General features: G+C 39.3%; 1 protein-coding gene across 6 annotated transcripts in view; it reads left to right on the plus strand.

The window, feature by feature from the left end:
* The window catches only part of Fam172a (family with sequence similarity 172 member A), a 438,504-nt gene that overhangs the window by 31,963 nt on the left and 380,701 nt on the right, over positions 1–25,840 (plus strand). For 5 of the 6 annotated variants that reach the window (XM_045134026.1, XM_045134030.1, XM_045134032.1 and 2 more), the window contains exons 2-4: positions 1,832–1,955; positions 17,986–18,087; positions 19,887–19,987. In XM_045134026.1, coding sequence (XP_044989961.1) covers positions 1,850–1,955; positions 17,986–18,087; positions 19,887–19,987 — 309 coding nt within the window. In that variant the 5' untranslated portion in view covers positions 1,832–1,849. The remainder of the gene's footprint in view (positions 1–1,831; positions 1,956–17,985; positions 18,088–19,886; positions 19,988–25,840) is intronic. The other variant, XM_045134031.1, reaches the window with a different exon arrangement.

Raw genomic sequence — 25,840 nt, forward strand, 5'->3', positions numbered from 1 at the left:
GGGTGGCCTCGAACTCACAGTGATCCTACTACTTCGGCCTCTTGAGTGCTGGGATTAAAGGCATGTGTCACCACACCCAGATTTATTTTTTAAAAAATTGAAATTTATTTTTGTTTTAGAGAGAGAGAGAATGAGAGAGAGAGGGGGAGGGAAGGAGGGAAGAGGAAAACAGAGAGAGGGAGGAGGGAAGGAAAGGGAGAAAATAGGTGCATCAGGGTCTCTACCAACTGCAGATGAATGTGCCACCTTGTGCATTTGGCTCACGTGGTACTGGGTCCTTAAACTTGGCAGGCAAGCACCCTAACTGCTAAGCTGCCTGTCTAGCCCCAGAATTAGATTTTAAAAATATTTTTATCTATTTAATTGCACTGAGAGAGAAAGAGAGAGAGAATGAGAATGAATGAGTGAGTATGTGTGTATGGTCTCACCAGGGCCTCCTATTTTTGGAAATGAACTCCAGATTCATGTGCCATTTTGTACACCCTACTTACATTGGGGAAATCACACCTGGATCATCAGGCTTTGCAAGCAAGTGCCCACTTAACCACTGAGTCATTTCTCTAGCCCTTTAGAATTAGAGATTTCTTTTTCAATGTAGGGTCTCATATTAGCTCAAACTGATCTGGAATTCACTATGTAGTCTCAGGGTGGCCTCAAACTCTCCGAAGTCTTCCAGCCTCTGTCTCCCTAGTGCTGGGATTAAAGGCATGCATCACCATGCCTGGGTTTTTTTTTTTTTTTTGAAATAATTATCTATCTGTCTATCTATCTATTTATGAGAGAGAGAGGAGAGAGGGAGATAATGGGCATGCCAGCTCCTACTGCTGCAAACAAACTCCAGGTGCATGCACTACCTTATGCATCTGGTTTACATGGGTCCTGGGGAATTGAACCTGGGTCGTTTGGCTTTACGTGGGTACTGGAGAATTGAACCTGGGTCCTTAGGCTTTGCAGGCAAGCACCTAAACTGCTAAGCCATCTCTCCAGCCCAGGTTATATGTTTTAGTTAAATACAAAGTAATTTGTAGGTTATTTATTTATATATTTCCTCTTGGTAACTGTCTGCATGTTCCATCAGAAAGACATTCTGACCTATAAATGACACATACTTACCCCTTACTTTAATAGAAATTTTGGATTGGAGAGTTGGGTCAGCTACTAAAGGTGCTTGCTTTCAAAGCATGACAGCCTGGGTTTAGTTCCCAGTACCTATGTAAAGCCATGTGCACAAAGTTGCGCATGCATCTGGAGTTTGTTTTCAGTGTAAGAGGCCCTGGTATGTCCATTCTCTCCCCCTTCTCTCGTTGTAAATAAACAACAACAAAAAAAATAACGAGAAATTTTGTTGTCAAATTACTTAAAGATACTTAAGAACAAACACAAAAACACTAGGTGACATAACTGAGGAGGGTTATAAGTTTCAGGCTAATTTGGGCTATGTAGCTATATCCTGTCTGTTTTCTCTGTCCCCCACCAACAAAAACCCCTGGCTGATTAAAAAATAAATGATAAGGTTTGCTTAACTTCAATTCAACAAACACACAGGTATCTATAGTTTCAAGGTTTTGTGTTTGGTGACAGTAGAGGTATAGTAATGACAAAACTTTTATAGTTGAATTTGTGTAGTTTATCAGCTATTAATTGAATTAGATAAATATATAAATAACTATACTTCAAAGCAGGTAATAGTAAGTACTGTGGTGTAGGCATCAACAGAGTAGTGGCGTATTAACTTACATTACCTTCTTCCTTTTGTAGGAACTAGGAAGTTCTCATTGAGTAGGTAGGATTTGAGTAGAGCTTAATTTATTGCTTTCATTCATTCTTCTAGACTTTCTTCTGAAGATTGATGTATATTTCCTTGAGTTCTTTAATTTTCTTGCCAATTTGGATAAACATGGCACAAATCCTGCAGGGAGGTCCAGATGAAAAGGAAAAGACTACAGCTCTGAAAGGTACACACTTAATTTACTTTCGAGGAATTTTTCCCTGGGCCTAGTGAAAGCATAGGACTACCTGGTAACCCATTCATTTTTAAAATAAGAATATCAGTACCGAAGAGTTTTGTAGTTATTTACATTGTTCATAGCAGCTATTGGAGCACCTGAGATGTAGTACATACTCAGTAAATAACTCTGAATCATGTGGTTCACAGATGTAAGAATTACTTGTGTGTGTGCAGGTGGAGGCCAGAGAACAAGCCCAGTGTTATCCCAAGAGACACGATCTGTCGTTGGCCTGTGGCTCACTAATTAGGCGAGACTGGCTGGCCTGCAGGTCCCAGGTGTCCTCTTGTCCTCTCCCTTCACTGCTGGCACGTGCCGCCATGCTCACTCAGCATTTCACATGGGCTTTGGTGACCACACTCAGGTCCTCCTGATTAAAAGGCAAGCACATTACCCACTGAGATGGTCTCCAGATCTAAGAACTCTTAATGTGTTTCTTCTTTAAGAGCATCTATTTAATGGTGAAACTTTACACTGTAAGCCTTTTAAATCGAGATTAGTGCTTTTACCATATTTTTGTTGATTGTGATTCATACAAACATTCTTTAATACTGGCTGTTCCTGTATTCTACCTTTGTGGCATTGGTACTAAGGATATTTTATGAGAGCCTCTCCATGTTATTGCTTCGGAAGGAATTGGTTGTAGTTGTTATTGGGGAATTTTGACTTCTCTGTATGTTTAAACCTACCATTTCATACAATTTTACTCACAAGGTATCCATTGTTGAGCTGTAATGATTCTTTATTTTCATAAATTGTGATCTGTTTAATAACTTCCCCCAAATCAGATTATTGAACCCATGAAAGATCCTCAAGTTGCTTTAGGTGATGTGGACATGTCTGGTGGATATTCCGAATGGTCAGGTGTCAACTGTTCTGCCATGACACAATACAGCAGGTTGGACGGTTTGTAATAAGAGAAACTTACTGATTCATCTTCTGGAGATGAAGATGTCAAGTGGGAGCATTTAGTGGAGGCCTCTTTGCTGTGTCATCCCATGGTAATACATGGAAGGTCCATGAGGTAAGAGAGAGATAGACTCCACCTTTTCTAACAGCAGTCATGCCACGGATAAGGTTGGAGCAAGCCCCCACCCATGGACCAGCTGCTTTGTAAAGGTATCATATCTTAACACTGTTAAAATGGCAACTGTAAACAATGTGAGGGGACAGACACAGAAACCATAGCACCAGCCCTTGCTTCAGAGTTCTGAGATAGGCTTTGTGGGAGATACCCCAGCTCGACATGCGCCGCACAGTCATGGCTGTGGCTTCTCAGAGTGCATGGCTGCTGCCCTGTCCTGCTGTTCTCAATGAGATACTTTCTGCTCCTATTGTTATAGTATGAATCTGAAGTGTTCTTCACAGTCTCATGGTTTGAATGCTTGGTCCTTACTTGTAGTATTATTTATTAGGGCAAACTTTCTGGTGGTTGGTCCCTAGGCACAGGCCTTTGTGGATAATGCTGACCAGTGGGTGGTGCCATGCTGTATTCTGCTGTCTTGGAGTGAATAAAAAGGAGGAAGCGAGCTGAGCACCAGCATCCATTTCTCTGTGCTCTCTGGCTGTGGCTGCAGTGGATCCAGCTGCTCTGTGCTCCTGTTGTCATGCCTTCAGTGCAGTGGTGGACTTTACTCTCCACACTGGGAGCCAAAGTAAGCCCTTCTGCTTGAGTTGCTTTTAATAGATATGTTGTCACAGCAAAGAGAAAAACAACTCATATAGAGCCTAAGGCTGAAAACTAAGAGCAAAAGAAAGATACTGAATGTCAAATGAAAGATAATTATTTCATATATGCATGATGGATCAAATTAGATGAAGATTGAGAATGCATTTTTGGATTTAAAATGTGGAGGTCACTGATGACCTCCATAAAGTTTTATTTCTTTGAACTGATAGATATGAAAGCCAGGAGTAGGTGGAAGAGAGGATTGGAGATAGCTGTAGACAGCTATGGAGACTTTGCTACATTCATAAATGCTGCTGAGAGTGACCCAGCATGCAGAATAATGGGTAGTTTAGGAGTGATGACAAGGCAGACTTGAGAAAGTTTCTAGCCAAATAGATGTCAGTGTCTGTGATCATGTAATAAGGAACATGCCTGATCTTACTTAAGTAGGTTTGCTGGATTTTCATCTAGGTAGATATAGTTCACATTCAATCTTGTGTGACAATGTGAAGATTTGATCTCCTAAGTTGTAGTTCTAAATTATATTACCACAAGCAGTTATGAAGTCAGATTGACTTTGGGAATTTTAAGGGTATATAGTCATGTAAAGGCATGAGGACAGACTGTAGAGATAGAACTATCTGGATTCAAATTCAGATTTCCCCGTTTACCAGGAGGCAAGTTTTAATACCTCTTAGTCATCTTTATGGTAGTAATGATAATGCTTTGTTAGATATGGAGGTGTAAGGATCAGTGGTAGAACCAGATTGGAAATAGTTGGCCTTTGGATAACATGGGTTTGAACTGCATTGGCCTGTTTATGTATGGCTTTTCTTTTTGATTTGATGTCTAAGACAATTTGAAAACATTTACAGACATACTACATATGCTAGAAATACAGAAAAAGATGAGTAGAAGGTGTGTCATGATTGTATAGAATATATGTAAATAATAGGCCATCATGTGCAACCGTAAAATATATCTAAATGTTACACAAAGTTAGAAATTTTCAAATGCTATATATACAAATACAGATTATACATGGCACCAGTTGCCTTCAAGAAAAAGATAAACAAATACTTTGTAGCCACCTTCTGTTGCTTTTGCGATGAGCTCAGGTGTTGCAGGTATTCACTTAAATGCCATGTGATGCCGTACTCATCTCTGCTGAGCTGTTAGTCTCTAGTGAATTTCAACAGGTAGTAGAAGTGATCTCTTCCCTTGTAATTAATGCACATGACTCAGCGCGTGCCAACAGTGCTGCTGGCACCAAGCCCAGCACCGTGGACAGCGGCACACGGAGCAGGGCCGGCAGCCTTGTGCGTCCAAGTCTGTTGCGGGATGAGGAGGTCATCCAAGGAAAGTCTTGGGAATAGTGAGTGGTTTGGTGTAAGAAGCACATTTGCTGTAATCAAAAGGAATGATACCAAGAAAGTTTTACTTGTACATCATACCGTTGTAAGGAAGAATAACCACAGGGAGTACCTTTTCAGTGCAGACAATGGAAAGAGTGTAAAGTTTGATGTCAGAGACAAAAATCAGCTATCTACAGCTCAGAATTTGTCCTCTGGCTGAGCAGGGCAGGGTTGAGTAAAGGTCATCTTCCTCTATGGTATTCAGCTCAACAGAAGTGAGTATGTTTCCTGCAATAGGAAATGAACAAAAGATTTGAGCTGGAGACTTTAAGTGTTTTCTTTTTGCCCACTTTCTGTCTGCATTATCTGTATGGCACGGAGTTTTTATTGTTCTGACCTAAAGATACCTCCTTTTAGTAACAAAAAAAGTTTTTTTTTTTTTTTCTTTTTTGGTTTTTCGAGATAGGGTCTCACTCTAGCCCAGGCTGACTTGGAATTCACTGTGGAGTCTCAGGGTAGCCTCGAACTCAAGGCAATCCTCCTACTCTGCCTCCCGAGTGCTGGGATTAACCACACCCGGATTTTTCGTTTTTTTTTTTTTTTTCCAAGGCAGGGTCTCTCTCTAGCACAGGCTGACCTGGAATTCACTATGTAGTTTCAGGGTGGCCTCGAACTCACAGCAGTCCTCTTACCTCTGCCTCCCAAGTGTTAGGATTAAAGGTGTGCGCCACCATGCTGGCTATATGTGGATTTTTTTAGCCTACTTTTTCATCAGTATCTTTAAACTGCTTCATATCTGGTCATGATGATATTTTAAAGATTGTATGTATGCGTTTATTTAGAGACAGTCTCACCCAGGACGGCCTTGAACTCACTATATAGCTGAGTATGACCTTGATACTTACTACATTTGATCTTAGCCAGATGGCTAAGAAGCTATTGAGGATAACTTTGAACTACTAAAAACTCCTGCCTCCACCATGTTCATCATGAGGCATGACATTTGGCATTTCTTATTTTAGGCAGGGTCCTCTTATGTTTTCCAGACTTCGCTTGAACAGGCTGTGTAGCTCAGGCTGGGAGCTCTCAGTGGTTATCATCCTCAGCCTCCCGAGTTCTAGAATTACAGGGCTACCTCACCATACTTAGTTAATAACTTACTTTTAAACAATTTGATTCTTTTCTAAAATGTCAACAAATTGCAATCACCCATTTGTAAGGTTTTTTTTTTTTTTTTTTTTTTAGTCTTTTTGAGGTAGGGTCTCCCTCTAGCCCAGGCTGACCTTGAATCTTGAATTCATTGTGTAATTTCAGGATGACCATACACTCATGGTGATCTTTCTACCTTTGACTCCCATGTGCTAGGATTAAAGGCATGTGCCACCGTGCCTGTGTAAGTTTTTATTTTTATTATTTTTTTTTATGAGAGAGCAAGAGAGAGATAGAGAGAGAGAATGAGAATTAGCATGCCAGGGCTTCTGGCCACTGCAGTGAAACTCCAGACACATGTGCCACCTTGTGTGCATGTGTGATCGTGTGTGCAGGTGTGACTTTGTGTGTCTGGCTTATGTGGGTTCTGGGGAGTCAAACTTGGGTCCTTAGGCTTCACAGGCAAGTGGCTTAACTGCTAAGCTATCTCTCCAGCCCTTATTATATATATATGTGTGTGTGTGTATACATATGTGTGTGTGTGTGTGTGTGTGTGTGTGTGTGTGTGTGTGTGTATTGGAACAGGTTATATACTCTTTTATCTCCTCACCCATGCTCCTGTTAACCCTGGAGGCCCTCCTCAGTGGGGTTTTAGTATTTGCTGTGGGGCCATGAAGGCCTCAGTCAGGTCTGTGAAGTAATTGGGGTCGGGGAGTGGAAACCATGCCTCAGTGTATAACTACCTACTCTCTGGCTCTTATAATCTTCCACTATGTTCTCTGAGCCATGACAAGCCTGTTGGATTTTGTGTTGAGTTCTCTATAGATTCTGTATTTTTGCTGTCATAGGTTTTGGTTGGTCACCATGTCTGTCACTTTCACCCTGGAACTGGCAGCCAGCAGCATTCATGATGTCTCTTCCTCTGCAGTTTCACCTAGGCCATGGCAGATGTGCTTGAGGTGGCAAGTCTCCAGGTCAGCTGTCTTCTGATTGGTGGATCTTGGATCTACTCCATTTCTCTGTCACCTTCCATTGGTTTCTTCCCTCCCAGGCAGCCACCCTGGAGTCTGATGTTTTAAAAAAGTTTTTTTTTTTAAATTTTTTTAATTTTTATAAATAAACAAACCTGTATTACAGTTTTCAACTTTGTTGAAAGGTCAATGTCTCTGTCTCCATTACTGTTCAGGGCTTACCTGACTTAGGAAATAAAAATGGAAAATATATCAAAGTATATTTTAGAACAATGTTAGGAAACTAAGCAAACACACACACAGACAGCATTTTTATTTTTGGGTTTCTTCATTTCTGAGCTATGGTGTGTAAAACAATGAACCCATGGCTGGTGATCCTTGACGTTCATTGTAGGGTTTTAAGCTCCTTACATGGCAAGATGTCAGACTTTTGAAGATGATTTAATTTTTCGTGAATGAAAGGTGCTTTGAATAATGGAACAAATGGTGGAAAGACATGAAATTATCTGAGTGTGCAGAAGAATGCCAGCAAGAGGACAGTAGAGGTAAGACAGTATACTGTGGAAGAGCAAGTTTAATCAGGGTTACTATAATGGTGGAGAGAGTGATGATTGTTCTCATTAAAGCATGTCATAGTGCTTATCAGGCAATTTTGTTATCTCTTGGAGATGACAATGAAGATAGTTTTGTAAGGAGTTCTTTCACTTCTTAAAAACATTGTCTGTTGGTTTGAGTGGAAAATGGCCTCTATAGGCTCAAGCATTTGTGATTAAGCCTCCTACTTTGTCTCTAGCTCCATAAACCTTTGGGAGGAGCCTTGCTGGAGGTAGTCTGTCTTTATGGGCAGCCTTCGAGGTTTAGTCCAGCCCACTGGGTGCTCTGTGCTCAGTTGAATCAGGCTGCTTCCTCGCAGCTACTGTGACAGGAATGCGACACCCCAGCTGTCTGTTCTGCTGGACTTTCTTTGCTGGGATGAAGCTGCTCCTTCAGGCTGGCACCTCTCTTCCATTACTCACTTCTCATTGTCTCAGCAGTGAGACAGCACTGCAGAAAATTAACTTCCCTTTACCAGTTCCATAGGGTTTTAATTTGTCTCCTGACTGATTGGTTGAGCTCATTTTTTTCTGGGTTTCTGGAAAAAAGTTCTATATATATGAACTATTTCTTATATACCCCTCTTTGAATCTCACTGCAAAAATGCTTGCACATTGTCACAATGCCTTTATTAAAACTTCTGGATGTCAGTGGATGTTACTTCTGACTTGTTATCATCATTGGTTGTGACAGCCTTGATTGTCATTCAGTAACTGTTACCCTTTCCTCTTTTTACCACACTCTCTTTCCTAGCTTCATTGGTAAGGGTTTGGGTTAAGTAATTTACTTTTGCCAGTTGGCTACTTTCTGATGTAAGGCAGTAAATTGTTTGTGGATGTGGGGCAAGCAGAGCTTGCTGTAGTTTGGATATGGGGGTTCCCCTAAATCCCATGTGTTAGGCTTGGTCTTGAGTTTTACTTTATTAGAGGATGGTGGAAACTTTCAGGAGCCAAGTCTTGAGAAGTTTTAGTTTATTTTTCAAAGGCTATGTTTTCAAAGGAAGACTGGCCATGGTGAAGTCAACAGCCTCATTTGCTTGGTGCTTTTGCTACGTTGCACATGTTGCCAAAAGCATTGGGGCCAACGAACTGCGAACTGAAGCCTTATCTGTGACCAGAAAGTCTTCTTCAGGTAGCTAAAGTATTTTGCTACACTAGATGGAAAGCTGACTTAGATGTTACACTGTTTTTGTGATATCACCTCCCAGCTGTTTAGCTCCTATTATTCTCTGTAGATAGAGATTCTCCACTTGGGTACCAGTCCGGAGAGGATATGAACTATACTGGAGTTAATCTAATCTGTTTTTCAGTTGGAATATTAAAACCTAAAGTCTGGGCTATAGGGAAGTTCATTAAATGATTTTAAAATCTTAAACTGACTAACCTTAAGCTATTGTAAGTTGTATTTATACTGATTTATTATCTTGCTTACATATTGCTAGATCCTTTTGCTAAATTTTTATTGAGGATTTTTATGTTTGTGAGCTATTGCATCCTTTAATTTTCTTATAAAATTGGTGTCTGATTTTGATATCATGATAATGTTGGATTCTTAAAAATGGGTTGGAAAGTATTTTCTTCTATTTCCCTTAAAGAGTTTCTATGGGCATATTATTTCTCTTTTAAACTTTGGGGTGAAATCATCACTAAAACTACCTTAGGCTTCTTTTTTTATTTTTTGCTTTTTGTTTTTCTCTATTTGTGGGAACTTTTGAAATTTTAATATAATTTTTTGAATAGATACAAATCTATTCATGGTATCTTGAGTTAGTTTTGGCTGATAGCATTGTTTACTAAGGAGTTCTTTTCATTTTATCATAGTTGTTGAATTTATTGGCTTAACATTTCTTAAAAAAATTCCTCTCTTAATATCTGTTTCTGATATTAGTAAGTTGGCCTTTTTCTCTCCTTGCTTTTTGGTGTTTTATTTTCCTCCTGACACTCTGGTTAGTGGGTTATCACTTTATTTATAAAAGTATGATTTATTTTTTACCTCTTTGGTTTTGACTGCTTTTCTCTTTTCTGGCTTCTGTTTCATGTTTCTCTTATTATTATTTTACTACTTTAGCCTACTTCAATGTAGTTTTGTTTCATGTTTCTTAAAATATTTGGATAATTGACTTGAGACCTTTGTAAATCCTTTCTAATTCAGACAGTACCTCACTTTGGATGATTGCACATCACAGTTTTCAGCTCTATGATTGTACAAATACATTATGCATTCAGTAGAAATTGTAATTTAAGTTTTGATAATTTTTCTGGGTAGCAATATGTGGTAGTTCCTTGTGATAGGGCTGTGACAGTGAGCTCAGTTCTGAGTCAGCCATGTGAGCTTTTGAGAAAGTAACGAATATTCTACAGTAAACTGTTTTTGAGTCATGATGTTCAGGCTAGGTATATTAAATAAGTTTTCAACTTAGGACATTTATTGTAGTCTCATTATAGGCTTAAGAATATCTGTGTAAGCTTATACTGTTATAATTTTCCCTTTGAAACCCATATTTTTTTACAAACATATTTTATATTTTTTATTTTTTGGTTTTTCGAGGTAGGGTTTCACTCTAGCCCAGGCTGACCTGGAATTCACTATGGAGTCTCAGGGTGGCCTCAAACTCATAGTGATCCTCCTACCTTTGCCTCCCAAGTGCTACCATGACATATTTTATTTTTATTTATTTGTTTATTTGACAGAGAAAGAGGTGGAGAGAGAGAGGGAGAATGAGAATGGGCATGTCAGGGCCTCCCAACTCCTGCAAAGGAAGTTCAGACACGTGCGCCCCTTGTGCATCTGGCTAATGTGGGTCCTGGGGAATCGAGCCTGGGTCCTTTGGCTTTGTAGGCAAATGCCTTTACTGCTAAGCTGTACCTCCAGCCCAAAAGCCATAAATTTTGATATGTGTTTTTTAAGTTTACCCCATTAGTATTTTTTCCTTATTGTGTGATTTTTCTTTTTAGCTTAGAAGTGTTTTCCTATGTTATGTGTTTAATAATTAAATATTTTTGGGCTTGAGGAATGGCCTAGCAGTTAAGGTATTTGCCTGCAAAACCAAAGGACCCAGGTTCGATTCCCCAGGACCCATGTTAGCCAGATGCACAAGGGGGTTTACACATCTGGAGTTTGTTTGCAGTGGCTGAAGGCCCTGGTGCGCCCATTCTCTCTCTCTGCCTCTTTCTCTGTCTCTCTCTTTCTCTGTCAAATAAATAAATAAATAAATAAAAATATTAAAAAAAGTACACGCATGCATCCAGTTGTGGTGGCCCACTCCTTTAATCCCAGCACTTGGGAGACAAAAGTAGGAGGATTGCTGTGAGTTCGAGGCCACCCTGAGACTACATAGTGAATTCCAGGTCTGCTGGTGCAAAATAAGACCCTACTGCAAAAAAAAAAAAAAAAAAAAAAAAAAACAAAAAAAAACAAACAAGCGAACCAAAAAAATATTTTTGAAGTAGTTTTCTTTTGTTGAATTTTAGGTTAACATTTTGTGGTTATAGAAATGACTTACATGATTTCAGTGTATTAAAAGCTACTAAGATTTATTTTTGTGGCCCAGAATTTCAGCTATGTTTGTCAATGTTTTCAATTTACTTAAAGATATGTTAAGTTGGCACTTTTGTGTGAGATATTTTGTAAATGTCAATTAGGATGAGTTGATATTTTTTATTTATTTTATTTTATTTATTTATTTATGAGAAAGAGAGAGGTGGGGGGAGAGGAAGAGGCAGAGAGAAAGAATGGGCATTCCAGGTCCTCCAGCCACTGCAGACAAACTCCAGATATATGTGCCCCCTTGTGCATCTGGTTTACATGGGTCCAGGGGTATCAAACTGGGGTCCTTAGGCTTCACAGGCAAACATCTTAACTGCTAAGTCCTTTCCCAGCCCTGAGTTGCTACTTTTTAGAAGTCTTTTCTGCCACCATCTGTTTTTCTACGTTTTTCTGCTATCAATTAATATGAAGAATATTGAAGCCACTAGTTATAATTGTAGATTTACTTACTTTCTAGTTGTATCAGTTTTTATTTTTGTATTTTTTGGTATCTATAAATTTAAGATTATTATCTTCTTTTCATGAATTTATTATTATTATTATATATTTTTTCTATTTTGTTTGCATATAATTTTTCTGAAGTGTACTCTTTACTATACATACTCCAGACTTAAATTTTTTTTAACTTTTTATTTTTCAGAGAGAGAGTGTGAGTGAGAGAGACTGTGAGAGAGAGAGAGAGAGCGAGCGCGAGCGAGAGGGGGAGAGACGGAGGGAGGGAGGGAGGGAGGGGGAGAGAATGTTAGCATGCCAGGGCCTCAGTCACTGCAATTGAACACCAGATACTTGCAGCCTTGCACTTGCCTCACCTTTGTGCATCTGTCTTATGTGGGATCTGGAGAGTCAAACATGGGCCCTTAGGCTTTGCAGGCAAGCCCTGCCGTAACTGCTAAGGCACTTCTCCATCCCCAGATTTTGGTTAGTGTTTATATATGTTTTATTTTTCTATTCTTTTACTGTAAACTTTCCTGTATCTTTGTAGGAGTTGCCTTCTTGTTGCTGGGACAGAACACCTGGCCAAAGCAGCTGGTGGAAGGAAAGGATTTATTTCAGTTTATAATTTTGAAGGGAAGTTTAATGACAATGGGAAAAGCACCACACTGTAGGGAAGTAGTGTATCAAATTTTGTCACAGCAGCAGGAAGGAAGTAGCACTGGCAAACAGAGTAGACTAATAAATCTTAAGGCCTGCCCCTAACGACAGGAGTCCTCCAGCAAGGCTCCACCTCCCAAAGGCTCCACCACTTTCTCAAATTACTGCCAGTTGAGGACCAAGTCTTCAAAACACATGGGCCTATGGAGGATGTTTCATTCAAACCACCACATTCCATCCCTGGCCCCCAAAGACTAATGACTGTCCCTCACTATCTGACTTTAATAGTTCTCATAGTCTTTACCAGTCTCAGCACAATTCAAAAGTCCAGAGTCATCTGAGATTCAAGACAGCTTCTTAACTTTGAGACTTATAAAAGTAAAACAAAAGTTACAGTCTTCCAACACATAATGGCACAGAGTAAACATTCCCATTTCAAAAAGGAGGAATTGGATATGGCAAGGAATCCCCGGAAAATGCAAAATGACAACAGCTCCCTACTCCTGTCTTTCACACCTTCCCTGTCCTGAATAAGCTTCATGACACTGTAAGCTGAATTAAATCTTTTATCTTCCCCAGACTGCTTCTGACCAGGTATTTGTTGACAGCAAAAGGAAAGTAACTTAGAGTGAGAATTGATATCAAAGTGGTGTGTTGCAGCGATAAACCCGACTATATTGTACCTACACTTTTGGAATTGATTTGCAGTAGGAATGTGGGAGAATTTGGACTTTTGGGCAAGTGAAGCCTTACAGTGCTGTAATTGGAACTTAATGGACCATGTTTCTGGGATTTTGTAAGACCAGAAGGCAGAGAGAAATGTGGACTATGGAGGCTTGGCTTATGCGGTTTTATAGGGGAAATAAGGACTCTCTTATAAACAAGGAAATTCATGTAATAATCTGACAAAAAAGAAGGGGCTTCATTCTGTCTGTTTCCTGAGTACTTGAATGAGGTTTAATGTAAACGTAATGGACTAATATGTTTAGTGAAGAAAATAATAAGGTAGAACAGCAGTGAATCTGTAGTGTGGCTTCTCTTAGCTTCTATTACTCAGATCTACAGAGAAAGATCAAAATGCAGCTCAGAAAGATATGGTATGGAAAGAAATGTGAACAAGTTTAAAGCTCCAAGGAAGGACATTAATTACACATGTCAGCTGTAATTGTTAAGATTATCACCATAAAGGAGATATCTCTGTACTGGGGTGATGGAAGGTATGTCCCTGGGCTAGAGAGATGATGCAGTAGTTAAAGTCACTTACTTACAACACTTGATGGCTTGGGTCTAATTCTCCAGTTCCCATGTAAAGCCAGCACAAAGTGGCCCATACATCTAGAGTTTGTTTGCAGTGATAGGAGGCTCTAGCATGACTATGTGCTCTCTCTCTCTCTGTCAATAAAAAATATATATTAAAAAAAGAAGATTCCTCAAGGCCACCACTTAACCCACTGAAAGCTTCAGCTTGTAAGAGTGGAAATTGCTTGAGAAGGAGTAAGCCTGAAGAGAGTGTTGAAGGAATTCCCTGATCCCTAGAAAGGAGACTAGGCTTCTTCTCCAGCTGGCGGCAGATTTTGGCTGTGTTATCCATGTGGTCAGGGCTTTGGAGGCATGCGAAAGGCAAAGTTGAGGGGTCATGGAGTATTGTACAATGGCTTCAGAGTGCTGCTGAGGACAAGCAGTATGACAGGATCAGAATCCCTGCAAGGAGGTCTGCTGAGGCTATGCATGCAGCTGTGAAGGTGAACCCTAAGTTCCCTCAGATTCCAGGGTGTTGGAGGAGTCAGATAGCCATCTGGAGTGGCAGAGCTACTCAAACGTTTTAGATCCCACACGTTTTCATCAGGAATTCCAGACAACAGAATACGGCTACAGGATTCGGTGTTTGCCCTGCTGGCTTTCAGTCTTACTTTGGTCCATCTTACTTGTGATGCCTCCTTTGGCATCCTGTGATAGCCAGAGTCTGGGCTTCAGAGGCAGAGTTGTGGTTTGATGTAAAGCGTCCTCCTTTGCTCATGTATTTGAACACTTGGTCTGCAGTAAAGTGGTGATGTGATGGCTTTTATTTATTGTGAGATTAATAGGACTGTGGTGGTTTGATTCAGGTGTCCCCATAAACTTAGGTGTTGTGAATGCTAGCTCCCCAGCTGATGGATATTTGGGAATTAATTCCTCCTGGAGGGAGTGTATTGTTGGGGGCGGGCTTATGGGCTTTATAGCCAGTTTCCCCATGCCAGTGTTTGGCATACTCTCCTGTTGCTAGGTTCACCTTATGTTGGCCAGGGGGTGATGCCCACCCTCTGCTCATGCCATTGTTTTTCCCTGCCATCGTGGAGCTTCCCTTTGAGCCTGTAAGCCAAAATAAATCTCTTTTTCCCAGAAGCTCCTCTTGGTTGGGTGATTTCTACCAGCATTGCGAACCTGACTGCAACAAGGACCTAGAATCATCTGTGAGGGATTTTGTAGATTAGGTTAGCCTCTATTCATATCTGTGTGCGGTTGATAATCTTGATTGGGTTAATTAAGGTGTGGTACCCATCTTCATGGGGGATAGCCATTAAGATGTCCTGGAGTACATAAAGGAGAAAGCTGCTACATTGATGGCTTTCTACCTCCTCTATGCTGATGTCATGATGTAAAGTAGGCTGCCTTCTCCTGCCATGCTTTCTCAGCCATGATGGACCCCTTCCTCTGGAAACACACACTTAAATAAACTGTTTCCTTCCCTAAGCTGTTTTAGGCCAGGTATTTTGTCATAGTAATGAGAAAGTATAGACTTTCTCAGACACTTTGTGAAAGTTGTAGGACTTTTAAGATATGGGTCCCATAAGCCTGCCCCCCCCAAAAAAAATACACTGCCACAAGGAGGCGTTAATATCTAAATCTCCATCAGCTGGGAACCTAGCAGTCAGAACACTTATGTTTATGGGGATACTTGAATCAAACCACAACATTCTGCCCTTGTCCCCCATAAACTGATATCTCTACATGATGTAAAATACAGTGTATTCATTATGACTTTGAGAGACCCCTTAGTGTTTATCAATCTTAATGATGTTCAAACATCCCCCCATAATCCAAGGTCTTTTAACTGAGCCATAATACCAAAAAATCCTTCTCCAAACCCCATAATGGCACAGAATAAACAATCACACTGCAAAAGATGGCATGTGGCATAGCAAAAAGACATATTCAGCCAATACAGTATTTAAAACTTTGAGGGCAAACATCAAGCTCTGTAGCTCCAAGACCAACAACTCTAGTCAATGATAAGTCCCCAGGTCTGATAATTCTAACCAGCAACAAGTCTCTGGAGATCCTATTCCGTCCCTCAAGCTAAGCTACTCACAGTCCTGGAAAACTTCATCTGGGGCCTGCAGCTTTCCTTAGCAGCTGTCTGGTCCTGGCATCTTCACTGGGTCTCCATTGCAACCCACAGTTCATCCTTACGGTTCCATTGCGTCTCCATGCAGGCATCCAGCAAACCTGGTACACACAGTCCATGGCTGTTTCCAAAACACAAGACCATGTTGCAAATTCAGTGACCCACTTTCCTGCATTTCTTATACTCCATAATACCAGGGAGGGTGCCAGTTCGTTAATCCAGGGGGGAATAAGCAGACTTTGAAGAACAGGACACTGCTTCAGTACTCAGGCCCCTTCAAAAAGTCCATTCTTCCTGTTGCCCCAGTGCAGGTCAGCTGGCCCAATCTCAATGGTTGTGATCTCTCATTTGCAGCTGAACAGGCAGCAGTTTCAACCTAACGGTTTCTTTCTGTACCATATCCCTGTGCTCACACCAATCCATTTATACGCAGTGCAACTTTGCACAAATTTTAGGACATGGGCATAACTTCAAGCCTTTCACACAAACTGCTTCTAACCCAGTCCAGGCAAAGCTCCTTTTGACCCTCATAAGCCAAACCCCACAGACCAAAGTTCTTACTGCATTCAGGTCTTTCAGTTCTGCCCATTAAGCTGGACTTACAGTACTGCAAGGTGTCTCTTAGGCCAAGGTTTCAAATCCTTCTACATTCCTCTTGAAAGTCAGCTCCAAAAGGCCAAAGACACAAAGTCAGGTGTCTAGCAGCAAATTACACCACTCCTTGGTACCAACATTGCTGTTGCAGTCAAGTTTGCATTGTTGGCAGAAATCACCCAACCAAAAGCAGCTTTTGGGAAGAAAGGATTTATTTTGGCTCACAGACTCAAGGAGACGCTCCATATTGGCAAGGAAAAATGATGGCTTGAGCAGGGGGTGGACCTCACCTCCTGGCCAACATAAGGTGGACACTAGCAACAGGAGAGTGTGCCAAACACCGCCAAGGGGAAACTGGCTATAATACCCATAAGCCTGACCCCAACAATACACTGCCTCCAGGAGGCGTCAATTCCCCAAATCTCTATCAGCTGGGAACCTAGCATTCAGAACACTTAAGTTTATGGGGGACACCTGAATCAAACCACTACACAAAATAAACTTCTATGTATTTGCTTATTTAAATAATTCACTGACAGGTTCTTTTTTGGTTGTATGATATTTAGTGCTATGAATAGTAGAAATTGTTTTGTATAAACTAGTTTTCTCTGGTTAATATCTTTTTAAGATGGGGCAATACATTATATTACCACTTTTTGGATTTAAAATAAGTTCCCTCATTCAAATCAGTTTCACTCATATCTCAGATTTAATGGTATTTTAAAAATCATTAGTGGACTGTAGAGATGGCTAAGTGTTAAGATACTTGTCTGCAAAGCCTAAGGATCCTGGTTTGACTCCTTAGGACCCATGTAACCAGATGTAAGGTGGTGCATGTGTCTGGAGTTCATTTGCAGTGGCTCGAGGTCCTGCCATGCCCATTCTCTCTATCTGCCTCTGTCTCTCTCTCAAATAAATAAATTAAAAAAAATCAGTCATTAGTGTCAGAAACTTTAGAACCAGAGAAGGAAGTTAATAAAATTTAAATTAATAGCTGTCTACTTTGAAGGGGAATATTTAATCATTTATAATAGTGGGTTTTAGGATCTGACTTGTGATTATTTTGAGAATTATGATTTTGAAGAACATAATGATATTGATCAAAGTATAGCATTTTTGGAACTGAAATTTAATTTTATTTTTGCATGTTTTTATATGCTTGGGCCATGTTTTTGTGTACCTATATGTCTGTGTATCTGTATGTGTGAAGGCCAGAGGACAGCCTTGGGTGTCATTCCTCAGGCACCGTCTATCTTTCTCCTGAGATAGGGCCTGTCATTGTTTTGGATATTGCTATTAGGCTAGTCTGGTTGTCCAGCAAGCTCCAGGAATTCTTCCTTTTCTTCCTTTCCAGATCTGAATTTACAAGCCTATGCCCCCACACCCAGCATTTTTAGGTATATTTTGAGGGTTGAACTCAGGTCCTCACATTTGTGATACAGTGTCTTTACTGACAACTTAGTTCCCCAGGCTGGAACTTAAATTTTAATATCATTATCAATAGAGGCAACAAATGAAGTTAATTTAATAGAACTCAAGAATACATAAAAATTATTAAAAATATAACCCTTGTTATTACCTATAAAAACGAACATAAGTACGTTTTATATTACTTCTTTTCTAGATTTGTTATCCAGGATAGATTTGGATGAACTCATGAAAAAAGATGAACCACCTCTTGATTTTCCTGATTCCCTGGAAGGATTTGAATATGCTTTTAATGAAAGTAAGTGGTATATATTACATACAGAATTTATTTAATGGTGTTTATAGAACTATAGGATGTATCTAATTTACTACTCTTAAAGTTCAGCTAGGAAGTTTCATGTATTTTTTTGAGATGTAATGACTTACCCTTGTATGGTGAAATCCTTCACTCAAGTGAAAGATCTATGAAACAATTTTCTATAGTTGTCAAGTTATGTAAATTGATGGACATGAATTTGATTTAGTTTATGCATTTCAACCTTGAGCATTCAGCTCCCTGATACCCAACTGGAAACTCCTAATTAAATTATATAGAAAGAGGGTATCATCTGTGACCATATTTCACAGCAAAATTCTCAATTTTCCATGATTTTTCAGGAAACATCCTTGCTTAATTCTTTTTAAGTTCTGAATAAAATTGGGTTGTGGAGGAAGGCACCATAGCTTGCAAGGATGTTTTTGGAGCAGAGCATCATGATTCATTATATCTATAATAAACTTTTATTCTTGGAGGGTAATGATGTTATTGTCTATTTGTTGCTTACTACCAACCGAATTAGCAGTCTGTTATCAGTGCATTAGTAGATGCACTTTACACCACCAATTATAGTTGTTAGTGTAGCTGAATCTTCAGTGAGTGTTAATAGAAGATTGTAGAAACAACTCATTTTTCAGAAGTGTTATGTTTTTATCAAAATAATTTATGTTTATACTCATATAGCAGTATATTGTTGTCTGTTGGATAGGAAGGATTAAAGCAACTAGCTTGTGGTCTATTCTATCCTGATTACTGAGAGACTATTTCTGGGGAAAGAAACAGGACAGATGGCCTGTCTTTCCTCCTTTTAAATATGTTGATGATTAAACCTTTTAGTAAATACAAACTAATATGTGCCATGAAGAGAAGAGAATCTGTGTATGGGCTGTCGTGAGCTGGATGACTGACAGAGCATGACTCACGTACACAACCCTAGTCTTTGCACCATGAGGCTTGTTTCTCTGAAGAGCAAGAGCCTTTAACTCTTTGGCATAGGAAATGGTACTGTTTGGTAACCACAAGGCTCACCAATGTGTGAAGATCCCCCTGTGTCTCCCTTTGACCTCATATTCTGGGCCAGAGAGTGCTGTGAAAAGAGATGGCTGGGCCGTGGGGCAGGACCAGGACTTTCAGGCCTCTTGCTTTCCTTGTGCAGCTTGATAGTCTGGTAGATGCTCAGTATTGCCAGCCAAGCCGGGTGACGTCAGTGAGTTTGATCTCGTAGTCGAAAGCTGTGTTAGCTCACTGCTTCTGTCCGATTTTGATTCACTGTCTCAGGGCCTTGTTGAGGGATGTCACTGAACCCTTCTGAACCCATGTGACTACATAGATAGTCAGGGCTTCTTCATTTCCCCCGAATCTTTCGCAGTCTTATTGACTGTACACCTCTGTCACAGTTTTTAAATTGCTGACTGTATTCTTTTCTAACTTTCTGGGAAGTCCTTGGCTTGGTGACGTTTCTGACTGTAGACACTCCCGCAGGATGGAGGGCGTGCTCCTGGCTTCACCACATGGTGGTTCTTACACTGCGGGCCTTCCCATAGTGTCGGTACAACTCACGCTAGTCAGGTGAAGCTCAAGAATAACTTTTGAGGCCCTGGGCCCCATTCTTCATATGGTTAATAGGTTTGTATCATACTGACTTTTGAAAAAAAATGCTTAAAGAACAAAAAGCAAACATCTGAGACAATTTAAGTTTTTATTAGATGTTATTTATTATACTTTGGATATTATTTTAAATGTACTTCTGAATCATAGAAACATTATTTGCTATCTTCTAGAGGGGCAGCTAAGACACATAAAAACTGGAGAACCATTTGTTTTTAATTACCGAGAAGACTTGCACAGATGGAACCAGAAAAGATACGAAGCTCTTGGAGAGGTATGTCAGAGCCACACTATTGACACTATTAATGTGGTGTGCTCTTGTAGGTATTATATGAAGATGGATTTCTGGTCAGTTAAGTTGAATCTAGCCTATTTGCCTTAAGACTTAAGAAAGGATTAGACCTTGTGAACATTGGGTATGTTAACACGGCCTCACTGTTAGGAACCTTTTAAGTGCTACGTGTTACTTTGTGAATCAGTGTATCAGTTATTTTGAGCAAGCTACACATGGACACATCTGTGTAGTGTGTTACCTAGATTGCCACTTTATTTTTTTTCTAAGGAAAAGCTGAAATTTCCTTATTCTACTTTGGCTTTTTAAAATAAACTACTTAAGATTCATTGCTTGGCTAAAGATAACATAAAAAATACTTCACTATAAAGAATTTATAATGTGCTAAGGACAATTTTCCTTGGATCTCTTGCATTTCTACATGTCTTTGAGCAAAGCTTCTGAGTGTTTGTTCTGTACTGTCTCTTCAGGAATATTTTATAAGAAAAAGGCTTTGAAAATAGAGGTAATGTCTCCCTCCAAGGCACCAGGCAGATTTGTTTGTAATTCAAGATAATAAAGACAGTGCTCCTCCCTCTCACTGTTAGCCAAGAATGGCAGGTTTGCTAGGAGCCCTTTCTAAGATTGCACTTGCTTACAAGTATGAGCTTCCCTAGCTCTGACACAGTCACCCTAGTGCTCAGCGTTCACTTCCCTGGGTTCGTCCACACAGCTGCTTGGTGATTTGAAAGGCAGGAGGGATAGATGAGTGCACGAAGCTCACGCTGCTGTCCCCTACTTAACAAAATCTTTTTCCGGACCCAGAAGTATGGTTTTTTCCTGATAGTATCTGTAAGACTGTGCAGGCTAACCTGTTATAAAAGTTCTTGAGAATGTTCTCATTAATTTAAGTATTCAATAACGAGAATAATTTGTGTTTTAAAAGCTTGCCCATTTTAACTTGAATTATATAATACGAACTGGTTGTAGTTTGCTTATAGAGTTGTCACACTAAGCCTTTGGGAAATGCTATTTATTTATTTTGCTTATTTTAAGATAATCTTGCAAGGGTAAAACACCTGACCAGAGGCAGTTAATATAAAGAAAAAGGTTTATTTCAGGCTTACAATGAGAAAAGGAACAGGTTCACAACAGCACACACCCATAGCAGAGAGACCAGCTGGAGCTCCCCTGGCTCAGAGCACACAGTAGAACAGACTCAGCATCTGCCCCGGTGACCTGCGTCCTGCAGCGGGCCTCTGCCTGCTGGGAGCTAAGTAGGAACCTTAATCACGACTACCTGCGGTTGTGGGGGACAGTTGCACTGAAACCACCACATTAAATTTGCATACTACTCCTTTCTAGAAGCCATGTTCAGCTTGGTTGAATATGCTACTTTTCTCTAAATATACTTTGTAGCATTTTTCTTTTGAGACAAAATAGGTCTTGCTATGTAGCCCAAGTTGGCCTCAAATTATGCAGCCTAGTCTGGTCTAGAACTTGTAGTCTCCTGCCCTCCGTGCTTGGCATCTGTCTTGACACTTTTAGCTTCTATGTGTTTTTTTTTTTTTTTTTCAACCTGTACGTCTCTTTCCCCATTGTCGACATCAACATCCAGCTGCGTTTCTTGTTAGATCATTCCATGTGTAAAGACTCCGTTCTCCAGCATTGCATATCACATCCTCTGGATATAGGGAGGATCACATATTTCTTCTTGAGAAACCTTACTGCACAATTATAAACCATTCAGAAAATACTTTTACTTATATATGTGTGTGTGTATGTGCATGCGCGCGCGTGTGTGTGCATGCAAGCATGTGTGTATGTGCCAGGTTCTCTTGCCACTGCAAATGACAGCAGAGGCTTGTATTACACTGTATTTTGTTTTATGTGGGTGCTAAAGAACTGAACGTGGGTTGGAAAGCTTTGTAAGCAATCACTTTTAACCATTAAACAATCTCCCCAGCCCTAAAGAAAACATTTTGACCGGACACTTACTGGGTATTTAAGCAAGAACATATTATGTACTGTCTACATGGCTGCCTCTTGTTCTTGCTTTTAGATTCATGTTCATAATTAAGTTGTCCTAAGTGATAACTAACACCATAGCATCTTATTTTTAATAAAATGTTCTTCAATCAGTGTTTAATTAGTTCAATGTCTCTTAGACCAAAAGACTCCTTTACCTCATGTACCAGTCCATTTGCTTTCTTAACATATTGATTCAAAGTAAGTATAGGTTCCTAAGACAAAACTCAGCATGTAGACCTGGGCATGGGAGATGGAAAGTCTGGTTATGAACAGTGCTTGTTCCATATCATCTTGCTTTCTATGTTATTTGGAATACTTGTTTTGATTTTTTTAAAAAGTTTCTTTATTTGCAAAGAGAGAGAGAGATGAGCTTTCTGAACACCTAACTTTATGGGGAATACCTGAATCAAACTGCCACAGTGATTTAAGGTATTTTACAGATGATGCCATTTAGCAAGACTTAAATTAAAAATAAGAAAATAAAGAAAAATGGTAGCAAAATGAAGGCATTGGGTTTTTTTTTTATATTTCTCATAGTACTTATACAGAATCACATCATTTATTTATTTTGTCTGTCTGTCTGTCTTATCTACCTACCTACCTACCTACCTACCTACAATCTATCATTCCTCCTACCTACTTAAGTTGCACATCACAGCTTGTTATCACTACAAATGAACACCTGACAGATGTGCCACTTTTTGCTTTTGGGTTTCCATGGGTACTGGGGAATCAAATCAGGCTATAGCAGACTTTGCAGGCAAGTATTTAACTGCTGGGCCGTCTCCCCATTCCCTACATTATTTTTTTTAATGCATGCCTTTTAATTAATTTGGGGCAATTTTGTTTGTTTTTATATTTGTTGAATAAGAAACTATTATGATATAAATATATAAACTCTTCAGTGTTTTTTTGGAACTAGTGCATTTTAGAGGATTTATAAGCAGAATTTAAACATAAAGATGTGTATTTTTTTATTGAAGAATAGAAAAGGATAATTGTAAAGCTAGATTAATTATTGGTATAGATTGCTTACTTTTTTCAGTTCTCATTAAATATCTAGATGCTCCAGAACTACTAGTTTAAGATTAATGGAAAAAATAGATGTCATACATAAAGTGGTAACCTTAGGCTTTGGAGTTTTACATTATAATTTAATAATGCAAATTCTGTGTTCATGTCCATGGCTCAAATAATGTTTTGCATTTAAGTTGTAGAAACAACTTAGCATTTTATACAGAATAATATACTAATAAGTTTTCTAAACCTAGTAGAAGACAGTCCATAGGCCACATCTCAGCGTAATTAGATATGGAAGCATTGCCCATCTTCCTTTCTCGGCAGCATTCCGAAGAGGATGGAAATCAGAGTTTTCTCCTGAGTGCTTGCTGTAATAAATAGCTGCTGACATGCTTACAATTAAACTTTTTTGTCTGTTTTTTCAAGGTAGAGTCTTATTCCAGCCTAGGCTAACCTGGAATTTACTATGTAGTCTCAAGACTGCCCGTGAACTCATAGCAATCCTCCTGCCTTGGCCTCCTGAGTGCTGAAATTAAAGACATGGACTGCTAAACTTTTAAGGAAACTGATTTGAACTTCAACCAGAAATCTAAAAGAAAACTGCTTTTGTTTTCTAGTGTCTTCCTACTAAATATTGAGTTTTCTCTTCAGATGAGAACTACTTTATGTTTTACAACTTCCATTTTGGTTTATGTTTATTTCTCTCTTAAGGAGATTATTATAGCAGTCATTCAGCAGAAATTGTTTTTTAAGAATTATTCCTGAAATGTTCTATCATTTCTATGTAAACTAAACTTATTGTGTAAGTAAAATAAACTGAGATGTCAGTTTGTTTTCAGAATGTAGTATCATTATATGTAAAAAAACCCAGCTCTATAGTCACAGTTATAATTTTATAGTCAAATGCTTTTGCTAATAGGTTTGTATTTTTGTGATAGCCTTTATTAAGTTTGAATAATTTCTCTAAATTTAGAATGATGTTGCCAGTCTATTTTTGTGGAAGAGTAATATGAAAGGGTCATTTAAAAAATCTTTATGGTATAGATATTGGAGTTGAATAACAAAATAATATTTTTGTTACATTTAGGCAGAAAGAATGGAAAGATTATCATGTTACATAGTAAGTAGGATGGCAGAAATGGTGTCCAACTGTTGAAATTTTCTTAACCATCTTTTTTTTTTTAATTTTTATTTATTTATTTGAGAGTGACAGAGAGAGAGAGAGAGAGAGAGAGAGAGAGAGAGAGAGAGAGAGAGAGAGAATGGGTGCGCCAGGGCCTCCAGCCACTGCAAATGAACTCCAGATGCGTGCGCCCCCTTGTGCATCTGGCTAACGTGGGTCCTGGGGAATTGAGCCTCGAACTGGGGTCCTTAGGCTTCACAGGCAAGTGCTTAACCACCAAGCCATCTCTCCAGCCCTTAACCATCTTTTTCATATCAATGCTGTATTACTATCAAATGGAGCATTTATAATCCAGAAAAATCATAGTGACAGATTTTATTTTCTTGAATAGTTGGGTTTTTGCATTTTATTTGTATATGTGTTCATAGTCTCTGTAAGAATTAATAAATTTTTAATGTACCTAAGGCACAAATTAAGTGGCCTTACAAGTTGTTTTCTTTCTCTCTCTTTCTTTCTTTCTTTTTTTTTTTTTTTTTTTTTTTTTTGAGGTAGGGTCTTGCTGTAGCCCAGGCTGACCTGGAATTCACTATGGAGTCTCAGGGTGACCTCAAACTCATGGTGATTCTCCTACCTCTGTCTCCCAAGTGCTGGGATTAAAGGCGTGCACCACCATGCCCTGCTAAGTTTATTTCTTTTTAAAAGTTATTTATTTGTGAGAGAAAGAAAGAAGGAGAGGAAATGAAAGAGAGGGAGACAGAGGAGGAAGTGTGTGTGTGTGTGTGTGTGTGTGTGTGTGTGTGTGTGTGTGTGAGAGAGAGAGAGAGAGAGAGAGAGAGAGGGAGAGGGAGAGAGAGAGACTGTGTGCATATGGGCATGCACACAAATTCCAGATACATTTGCCACTCTGTGTATTTGGCTTTATGTGGGCTTGGGGAATCACACATAGGCTGTAAGGCTTTGCAAGCAAGCACTTTAACCACTTAGCCAAGTCTCCAGCCAAGTTTATTTCTTTATTAAGGGATAGGATCACACACAGAAACAACCAGGGCATAACTCTCTTCCAATTAAACCAAAGTTGATAATTTATTTGGAAAATAGTGTAAACATTATTGAAAAACATTATACTTTTTAAAAAAAATTTTTTAAGGTAGGGTCTCACTCTAGCTCAGGCTGACCTGGAATTCACTCTGTATTCTCAGGGTGGCCTTGAACTCACGGCGATCCTCCTACCTCTGCCTCCCGAGTGCTGGGATTAAAGGCGTGCGCCACCACACCCGGTGAAAACCATTATACTTTTAAAAATAAAATTTATCAAGAAGTAGTCTAGTAGGATCTGATAGGATTTTTTTTCCCAATGGCTATATTCAGATGTGTAACACAAGAAACAATGCAAATTATCATTGTTTTACTATAGAAATCTTTCAGTATAGTTCAGTTATCAGTGTGTACTTTTATGGTGTGAAATTCATGTGTCTTGTATTGGCCATCAGGACACCTCAGTCATATCAAGGTGACTTTATTAAAATAATACTTGGCAGTCATAAAATGGGCATAAAATTATTTGTACACTCATGAAGAATAAGTAATTTGGATATATATGATATTCTAACCTTTTAGTGCATCATACATATACTAGGTGTATGAAATAAAAATAGAATAGGCATATGAAAAAAATAAAATGC

Source organism: Jaculus jaculus, chromosome 14 (genome assembly GCF_020740685.1).
Source record: "Jaculus jaculus isolate mJacJac1 chromosome 14, mJacJac1.mat.Y.cur, whole genome shotgun sequence".
NCBI lineage: Eukaryota > Metazoa > Chordata > Mammalia > Rodentia > Dipodidae > Jaculus > Jaculus jaculus.